This window comes from Mus pahari, chromosome 14 (genome assembly GCF_900095145.1).
Source record: "Mus pahari chromosome 14, PAHARI_EIJ_v1.1, whole genome shotgun sequence".
NCBI classification, from domain to species: domain Eukaryota; kingdom Metazoa; phylum Chordata; class Mammalia; order Rodentia; family Muridae; genus Mus; species Mus pahari.
The window spans coordinates 21,816,466-21,826,435 of record NC_034603.1 but is presented as its reverse complement, the minus strand read 5'-3'; the positions used below and the strand labels follow the sequence as shown (position 1 = coordinate 21,826,435).

Below are 9,970 nucleotides of genomic sequence, written 5' to 3'. Positions count from 1 at the left end.
AAACAAACAAACAAAAACCAAATAAACCAACCATACCAAAAACCCAGGCGGCGGAGAGATGGCTCAGCAGTGAAGAGCACTGACTGCTCTTCCCGAGGATCCAAAGTCAATTTCCAGCACCACATGGCAGCTCAAAGCTATCTGTGACTCCAGTTCCAGAGGTTCTGACACCCTTACATAGACATACATTCAGGCACATGAAAATAAAAACTCCCTCCCATGGCAAATGAGTACAAATGAGCGTGTCCCTGTGGCATGATGGCCCCTCCTCCCACCAGCTTCTTCTTGACCATAACGGGAAAGATTCGTGATCGATGCATGTCAATGCACAGCTGAAGCCCAGGCAGAAAGCCTGCAGAAGACTCCCATCAGTTGGTTTCCTTAAAAAGTAAGACCAATTCTGATTTCTAAATAAAAAGCCACACGCTGTAAACAACTTAAAATTTTTATAAAAAGACAAATATTTACATATTTACACAGATCCACCGTGTGACCAAACACCATTTAGCAGTTAGGTGGGTGGCGTTTCTAAGATTCAGAGTTGCGCCAAGGCGCTCACAACCCCCCTCCCTGGGCCTGCTGAGGACTGCCAAGGCCTGAGGAGACAGTAGGTACCAGGCAAGGCACTATATAAATAAATGCAAAGGCCTAGACTGAGGGAGAAATGTTAGTGTACACCTCTGATCAGAAATGTGGCAAAGTCCACAGAGAAAGTGCCATTTTTTTTTTTCCTGAGCCCCACGGCTGGAGCAGGTAGTGAGGCGGAATCCCTCTGAGGCTAAGGGAGCCCACCCTCACAGGACCCCATGTTTTCCTCCTTCACATTTCACTGGCTTGGGAACCATCCCAGGGCTCGGTTGGGAAGGGCAGCAATTCTTTGGGAATAGGACTCATTTAGTGCAATTGTCTCCCAGTACAGAGCCAGCTCTAGGACCAGTGCTAAGCTCTTCTGTGGGTGCCGGTCTAATTCCCTCAGGGCCAGCCCAGTGAGAAGACCCTCTCTAAGCAACAAGGCTTTTAAAAAGCTAGAAGATGACTCCTGTCCATGGCCTCTGCCTCACACTAACCTCAGAACCCCAATCCATCTTCCTAGGAGTCAGGACCAGCTTCTCTTCACAAGAAAACTCCGACTCTGTCTCCTAAGCCCTGAGAGCCCACTGACCCAAGGATGGTCCCTTCCCTGTTTGGCAGTGGGACTATGCTTTGCCATGTCAAGGGGCCCACAGGAGTCTAGCTTTTTTTTGTATCACAGCCACCATGATGCCAGGCCTAACTCACTCAGGAGGGCAAGACCGGGTCAGAGACCCAAACTACGGTGCACAAGGAATGGCCTGAATGGTAGGCGGCGGCCTCACAGAGTTGCCCAGCAGACTGTCCATCCACATGATGGAGTCCATATTCTTCATCTCCGTGAAGACGTGTTGTATGCCCATCCCAATGTCCCCTAGAAGATGACCAAAAAAGAAAAAGGCTGCATAAATAAGGAAGGGTATGTGAATCTCACCCAGTTGTCCACAGCCAACAGCAATTCCAGCTCATCTATAGACCAGCCACAGCATAGGAACAGCTGGGAATTCTCACTTCATGCTGTACCTACTGGCCTGGTTTAAAAAGGATGCTTTATCCGGCTCTGGGCTCTGCCTCCATCAGGTTCCCCCTTCTCCCAGAACCCGTAAGGACCTAGAAGCCTCTTACCTCGAGGGCTATCAATCTCTGGTTCCTCCTTGCAGCTGAAGTCTCCATAGACAGAAGAGAGCTGGGTCCCTGGTTCATTGAGCAAGTATCCCTTGCCATCGATGTGTGTCGGCTGCCACTCAGACTGTTCAAAGAGCTGGGGAGAGAGCATGAAGCCATCAGCCGCCTGCCAGTGCACTCTCACCCTCTGGCCCTTCCCTCGGGTGACCTAACCCTTCCTAAGGGGGATTACAACCTTGACTGTTTATGGGTAACAATATGCAAAGCTGTCGTGACAAGGCCTAAGTGGAGGGGAGCACAAAGCGACCTGTGCCCTGCTGGCCCCGCCCCTCCTGTGTATTGCTGTCCCCCTCCATTGCCTTCACCCTCTGGCACAGAACCTGCATGATTCCCCACTACTTGGGGGAGGACCTAGGAACTAAGCAAGACAACTTAAAGCCAAGGTTAGCATAACAAGCCAGGAAAGCCAGAGACAAGCCAACTTAGGCACATATCTCAAAAGTTCTGTGCTCATGGGCCAGACTCGGGATAAAACTACCTTAAAAGCATTTAGAGTCACTTTGAAAACTGCAGCTGAAAAAGTAAACCACAAAAGAACTTGCTAAGAAAAAAAAAAACAAAAAACAAAAAAAACCCAGAGGGTTTCATTTTTTTTTTTTTTTCCCTAAAGTCATCCTAGTACATATCCCCAAAGCTGATTATTGAAACCTGATGTGCATTTCCCAAACTTGACGGGCTGGGTATGCTGGGGCGGAGGACACAGCACTCACGAGGGCTGACTCAGAGCTGTCTGGGACCCTGAGGCTTGCTTCAGGATGGCCTGTGAGAGACTGGGCTTCTCACTTGCTGAGGTAACAGTCCCCCCCACACACACACACATGAAGGAGGGAGGGGTGCCTGTGAACTAACTACACAGGCAGCCAGGTAACAGCACCTGCCCAAAGCGACTCAGAAGCTGTCCCTTAGCTTGTGGTCTCTTCCCGGATGCAATATGCAAAGGGGATTTACCTTCATGAGGTCTTCGGCTATCTTCCCTTCCTCATCCTCGTCTGTTGCAGCTGTGAGAAGTGGCAGAGGTTGGCCATGTCTGCTTGCCTGCAGCACCGCACCACCTCCCCAAGCCTCCCGACCGACCGGCATCTGCCTGCCCTGGAGCTCCCAGAACAGGACGCTGGCCTCATGACTCACCCTCCTCCCCAAGTACAGAGCGAGGTTGGATCCCTCCCACCCCTTCACTTCCTTCCTCGCCCTCAGACAACCAAGTGCAGGGAAGCCAGGAGCAAGAGCCACCTTTGACCAAGATGTGGCCCAATTCCCTCCCTCTTGGCCTGGAGCACGAGAGCTCTGACGGGTCCCCTGTGGTCTCCTGTCCCCGGGAACTTGCTTTCTTGCAGCGGGGATAGGGTAAAGCAGTGCCCGGCTCTATCAGCTCAAAAGCACAGAGGTTTCTTCGTCCTTGCCCCGAGATGGGTTTCTCTGTGTAGGTCCAGCTGTTCTAGAACTCACCATGCAGACAAAGCTGGCTGGCCTGCCTGCCTGCCTCCTAATGCTGAGGTTAAAGGTGGACACCAATGCCCAGCTTGGCACATAGATCTCTAAGCAGACTCCATCCCCCAAGAGACAGGCTAGGGCCCCAAGTACAAACCTTCAGAGGTGGAAGGCATGGGTGACACCTGTAAGTTATACAGATCGGTGGTACTGTCTGGCATGATGTCCATCTGCATATGCCACTCGGAGAGACTACTGCTGACGACACACGGTGACAGTGCTGGGAGAGAGTGCAGCAGAAAGCGCAGGTCAGGATGGGATGCATTCTTAGTCTGCAATTCATCAGCCCCTCCATCCCTTACTCCTCCCTGATAGGTTCGAGAGGTGCCTCTTGGCATCTCGACGCGCCCTTGCCACAGTGGCCACCTCACCTGGAGTAATGTCCCTTTCCATATCCAAGTCCTGACCCAGGTAGCTCTGAGTGGTGTAACTGCTGTGGTCATCGGGCAGGGTAGAGCTGCTGAGTCCATCAGAGAAGGTGTCCGGACTAGCCGCTCCACACAGCTACAGAGAGGAGACGGCTTAGGTCTGCTGTGGCACTTACCCACTGCCCACCCTACCTACAGGCTGGGCAGCCTAGAGCCACACTCACCTTCCTCTTGGTTTTGCTCTTCGTATCTCGGCTGGACCTGGACTTTCTCTCTGTGGGAAGAACAGGCTGTGAGCGGCAGCTGGTCTTCCTTCCGCCCGTCTTCCCTCCCCTTCCTCCCGAGGACTCAGTGCCCTTGGCTACCTTTCCTCTGGTTCCTGGTGAGGGGTGGCAGCATCCGGTACACCCGCACAGCAGAGCTGCCCTTGTTCTTGCTCTGGTCCTTCACTTCCTCGATGTCTGGCAGGGAGTTCATGGCACAACGGAAGTTTGCCTTCCATGTCTTGGGATCTGGCTCTTTTTCCCCTGCTTTGTATCGGCCTACGGGACGGAAGAGTAAATGCATCCGTCAGCTGCTCCCTGGGCTGGGAGAAGAAAGGCAAGGGAACCCCAGACATCCATACAGCAAAACCCACTGTCAACAGGCCCTGGGGGTTCTCATATGCCCAGAATTGGCTTAGATATCCAGCAGGCTGTGAAGGACTCAAATGGGCTCACTTGAGTCTCCATCCCCCATAAATGCACTGTCTTGGACCTCAACAGTTTCCCTGCTTAGATTCTCAGCAGCCAGAGACTACTGGGACCGAGGTTTATCTGATGTTTCTGAAGTACAAGTGGGCACAGCGCCTGCCACGAGGACAGTTACTAACAGGTCTGAATTGGATCGAGGGCCTGACTCCTGAAGGAAGAAAGGAGGCCACCAACCAGATGGGGCTTGGGTCAAGGACCTTGAGAAAGGAAGATGGAAGTCTCTTGGTACCCTGAAACACAACTATCTTTTCTAGGGGACAACTGTATTCTATACAGACTCCTTAAAGCACACATGCTTTCTAACATTTCTTGCCTTTATAAATCCTCTGAGAACTTGCTAGTAACAATGGAATTCTGTCCTAGAAAAATACAGGTGCATCTCACCCCCCTGCTCTAGTAATTCTACATGCTGTGCCGGGAAGCTCAGAGGCCACCCAGAACATTGAGGGTAGTACCGTGTTCTGACTGTCTCTCCTCTGCCCCCACCCCCACCCCCACCCTGCACACCTGTGTGAATGGCCCAGCTCCGGAACAGACAGGCATCCTTGTTGATGTCCCAGCCGTGCTTAGCAGCGTGCTTCCATGGGATCTGGAAGATCATCTCTTCCTGAATCGTGTACATAGAAGACCATGTCAGCTCAGAGTGCAACCGAGTATGCACAGCCCCCAAGTATGGGAAAAGGCTGACTTCCCCTTTTTACTCCGACATCTGGCCTTTAACAGGGCACTCTGCATCTTTTAGGAAGGGGGTAGGGGGTAGGGGGTTTAGGTTCTAATGAACCACAGCACCAGAAGCTCAAAGACACCCCTGCCCTACACTGCTGTGGGTGTGCTGAGAACCTAAGCAGCTCCCTCTCCTCTCTCAGCCCTGGCCTGGCAGGGCTTGGGTGCTTCTCTCTGGCTGATGAGCACTGGAACATGGGAACTCCTTGCTTTAGAGTCTCCTCAGGACGCCTGGCACAGTGACTCCTACATAGGGCCCTGGTCATTCTCCCAAGGGACCCCTGAACCAGACCTGGATGAGGACTGCCTATGTAGTACTGGCCTACTCTTCTCCCCTTAAGTAAGACATGACTCGAAGAGAAAAGCTCTGTGTATGTGTGGGGGTGGGGTGGGGGTACTGTTTGTTTTTTTATAAAAAGTACGTACGGGGACAACAGCCACAGTGAGTAAGTTTTTGGTTTTAGTTGTTTTTTAATTTTTATGCGTGTATGTATGTGTCTGTGTGAGTGTATGTGTGTGTGAGAGAGTGGGGGGGAGGTGTGTGTGCAAGCCAGGGCACTTGTGTACAGGTCAGAGGCCAACCTCCTACCACGAGAGGACTAGGGATCAAAGTCAGGCCTTCAGACTCGCTGGAAGGTACCTGTACCTGCTGAGCAAGCTCGCCAGCCCCAAGAGGAGGCTCTTCCCACCACCACCACTCTTGTGACTGCTGGCTAACTGTATACTCTTTCAATCAAGTTGGTTCAAGTTGGTCTTGGGTTTCACACTTTTTACATGACTTTGTAATCTACCTTAAAGTGCCTCAGTTTCCTTATCCGAGACCCATCTCACAGGATTACCCTGACAGTTAAAACGCACAATTTGGTAACATATCAAGAAAGGTGCCAAGCACATAGCAATCATCACCAATGCTACTGCTCCGCTGCCATGGGTGCCAGCTGTGGCTTCTTCGGTCTCCTACTTAACGTTAGGAAGTCCCGTTCCTAAAGACCACTGACCGCTTTTCTGTCTGTCTCCTCTATCCAACTGAAGCCATGTGGGACTTATGTATATAGTGTTTCTCTTGGAAGAGAGAGGAACCCAGGCTCTGCAGATGCTGAGAAGTTTTGGTGCTGAGGACTGTACCACTAGGAGGGTAGGCTGGCCACAGCTTCAGGAAGGAAGAAGAAGCAGGAGGCAGAAGTCAGACCTTGCACGTTCTGGCATGCAGCACCCACTGGGAAATACATTTTCCTGCTCTCTAACGTTCACTCATGAAACTTGGCGCCCCAAGAGAACATGGGTTCCCAAGAGAACATGGGTTAAACAGTGGCAGGAATACCCAGGGATAACACTCACTTTATTGATCCAGATCAGCCCTGGAATTTGGTTGGAATTAATCTGCATCTCTAGCCAGGGTCTCATCCGCATTCGAGTGATTGGCATGGCGGCTGGAGGGAGAAGACAGAAGCCTGTGTTTGGAAGCTGTTAAACAACCCTGGGCACTGCCCTGCTCCACCCAAGGCCGCTCAATTACCTTCACCTGTCCTCACACCCAGGTCATTACCCTCCCCCACTCCCCTGCCATCAGCCAGGTACCCAGGTCCTACAGTCATAGATTAGGGACCCGGCAGGAGAATGAAACTCTCCAGCATCATGGGCAAAGCCACCTGCCCATTCTTTCAGTCTCTTCCAGCCAGTCTCAGAAAGAAACAACCAAGAAGTCTGGATGGATGGTTGCAGGATAGATGGGGAAAAAAAAAAAAAAAAAAAAAGCCAAAACACAGACATCTCAATGGCAAAACTTTTCTCTCAAAATTCAATCTTTGGAAAAAGGAAGGGACTATTTTTGTTTGTCACCCCCAGCCCTGCACCTTCCAGGCTGGGCAAGCAAGCAAGTCAACCTCCATCTCGGGCACTTCTCCCCACCCACTCCAATCCAGTCTATGTCCCCCTCTTGACAGCCAGTGCCCAAAACATACAGGCTGGGGCGCAACCCCTTCCGGCCTGGTTTCCCCTGCTGCAAAGAGAAGTGGCGCAAGCAACACCTGTGGCACCTCCTCCCGAAAGCCCTGTAGTTCACGACCGGGTCCAGCCAGTCAAGGCAGCGAGCCAACCTCTGCCACCGAACACTGCGCGTCCGAAAGCAAGGGCCCAGGCGCCAAGCTACGACCGCCAAAGTGCGCGCAGGCGGACATCCGAGTCCCCTGGCGCTGCTCGCGGGTGCGCGCGACGGCCACTCTGGGCTACCAAGAAGCCCCGCAGCGGCTCCGCGCACGCAGACCGCCGAGCGCGGCCAGAGGGCGGTGCACGCCGCGGCCCGCCTCCCGCCCGCTTGCAGCGCCCTCCCGAGCCAGCGCGCCACCCCGACCCAGGGTGTCTCTGGCCCCCACTTCCTGGTGTCCCGCGCGCCTTTTATTTCACGCCACCCGTCGGTACCCGCGCAGCCCCGGCGAGCTCACCTTTGCTGCAGGAGCGATCCACAGAGGGTACCCGGGAGCGAAGCACGGAGTTGCGGTGTAGGTACGCGATGTGCGCACGGAGCGAAAGATGCCCGAGATGCTGGGGTCCTCTGGCCACCTCGGCTCAGCTCGGTTCGGCTTAGACTGGGAGAGCACGTCCTACCTCGACGAAGGAGTAGTGCGCACTGGCGAGTCCGCGGCGCCGCGAAGAAATCTAAACACTTAGCGGGATTCCCCGGCCCCGACTCGGCCCCGCCCCCGCCCGGCTGCTCGCGCGCGCCCATTGGCCCACTCGGCCTCATCATTTCGGGGAAATCAGGCTGTTGTAGAGCTAAGCGGCGAAGGGGAAGTACAAGGCGGCTGTGCTCCCCACCCCCTCGGGCCCGCGCCACCGCCCCGGGGCTACCGCGGGCCCGCCCCGTGCTCCACTCCACTCCCCTTCCCTCTTGCCTGTCTTGGAAAGCCGAGGCTGTCGCCCTCGTTCTGCAGACTCCCAGCCTGCTGGCTCCTATGATGGTCTTCCCCTTCTCCTCCACGGGAGACACCTAACTCCCTATGTCTCCAGAACACCTGATTCCCTCTCCAGAAGGGTCTCTGGGACTGAGATTCTGTCCCTATACCGCCTTACATGCCACTTGGCTGCTCTGGGAAATTGAGGCAGAAGGCCTAACTTAGAATTGCGGGGCAGTAGGAACTCCCAGCCTGGACTCTGCAGGGCCAGCCATTGAAGGACACAGGGACTCCTAATTTCCTTAGCCATAAAATGACAATAACTCTCTTACTAGTCTGCAGTGATGGGGGAACACCGTGTCCTTATGGGGAGCGATGATGTGTTTGCTTACATGGGCACAAGATGCGGGTGTGTTTTCCTGTGCCACACGAGGTTCTAGCTAGCAGTGACCAAGGCGACCCTTATTCCTTGGGACTACCTGACACCAAAGAAGTGGATAAAATTCCGAAGTGGCTGTGGTTCCTTCTAGGATTCCTGCTACAGCTCTCCATCCTCGACGTAGCCCTTGGGAGAGAGTTCCTCTCTGATAGTCTTGAAGTCATTTCTGAGTCCCCAAAGCCTGCCTCTGGAGAAGTTCTGGGCAGCATAGGGAAATTGTGGCCAAGGCATTGGATCTAATAAAAGAAAGGGGGACCCAGGTCCCAAGGGGATGGCAAGGGCAGCGGGTTAACTGGTGTTCACGAGTAAACCTTGCCAGCTTGTTCTTTCTCTTAGTGGCTGGGCTAGTGTGTACATGTTCCATCTCTGATCTCTGGCCCCTCAGGCTTCTTCTTTGCTTCCTCGTAGCTTCTGACTCACAAGTACATCAGTCCTCTACGGTGTCATTCTCTTGTGTCACCTTCCTCACCCTAGCTGTCCTTCTAGGACAGCACCCAGTTTGAATGTTGCAAGCTGTAATACACACATCAATGAACGATTGTACCTGTAATGTCACTGCCTCGTAAAGGAGATTCAGGAACTAGGAGATTCAAGGTGGCAGGAGGATTTTGGAGGGAGGTGTTGAGACTCTAGAATAAATATGGAGGTATTTGAAGTCGCAAATTAAGAGAATCCCTAGAGACCAGGGCCTTCTGGTCACATGACTCTGAATCTGACACCTGCTGTCTGTGCAACAGATGTATACTTGCTTTGTGGAGACACTCTGCCACAGCCAATGGAAAATTCAAAATGAGATTAGGGAGAGAAACTTTGTAACTCTTGAAGCCCACAGAGACCCTACTGAAAGCAACCCGAGACTACAAATTGCATCAAAATAACTGTGTAGGTATACATAATGAAAGTCAGCCTGTGTCCTGGAATGTCCATATGCAGCCTTGTTAGTGATGGGTACCTGTTTTCTGTCATGAGGATAAATAAAAAATTTACCCGATAGATAAATACCCTGTTGTAGGACATTTAGGTTATTTCCACCTTTTCCCAATAGAGACAACACTGTGAGCAAAATCTCTACACATACACACACACACACACACACACACACACACACACACACACACACACAGTCTTCTGCTTAGGGGACGTCTCTGTCCCACCCTCACTGCTATGATTTAACAGCGAAACTGACATTTTCATCTTTTAAATGTTCTATGCGAGGTTTTTCCCACTTTGACTTTAGGGGTTCTTCTTTTTTTTATTTATTTATATTTTGTTTTTTTGGGAAGAGGGTCTTTTGTAGCCTGGGTTAGCCTTAAACAACCCATCTTTCTGCTTCTATTTCCCAATGCTGGAATTACAAGTCGGTACCACCTGGTGCTTGATTTAAAATTATAAAGAATCTGCCTATGATTGGGTGTGGGGCTATGGGTTTTTTTTGGGGGGGTGGTGATTGTTTTGTTTTGTTGTTGTTTTAGTCTTTATTGAGTTTCCACATTTTGGGGGATGGGGAGGGTCTAGGCAGGGTTTCTCTATGTAGCCTTGACTGTCCTAGAGCTT

General features: G+C 52.2%; 1 protein-coding gene across 3 annotated transcripts; it reads right to left on the bottom strand.

The window, feature by feature from the left end:
* Positions 1-427: 427 nt before the first annotated feature.
* On the bottom strand, positions 428-7,722 carry Irf1 (interferon regulatory factor 1). 3 transcript variants are annotated; one of them, XM_021212995.1, is made up of 10 exons: positions 7,114-7,333; positions 6,425-6,516; positions 4,871-4,970; positions 3,977-4,153; positions 3,836-3,885; positions 3,615-3,747; positions 3,341-3,463; positions 2,704-2,753; positions 1,696-1,831; positions 428-1,444 (listed from the first exon to the last, which is right to left on the bottom strand). In XM_021212995.1, exons 2-10 carry the CDS (start codon positions 6,509-6,511, stop codon positions 1,311-1,313), a joined length of 990 nt encoding a protein of 329 aa, XP_021068654.1. In that variant the 5' UTR covers positions 6,512-6,516; positions 7,114-7,333; the 3' UTR covers positions 428-1,310. The 3 variants fall into 3 exon arrangements, with proteins under 3 accessions (XP_021068654.1, XP_021068655.1, XP_029402427.1); XM_021212996.2 differs by lacking the exon at positions 7,114-7,333 and adding an exon at positions 7,528-7,722 and having other exon boundaries at positions 464-1,444; XM_029546567.1 differs by lacking the exon at positions 7,114-7,333 and adding an exon at positions 7,048-7,112 and having other exon boundaries at positions 464-1,444.
* Between the last annotated feature and the right edge of the window lie 2,248 nt (positions 7,723-9,970).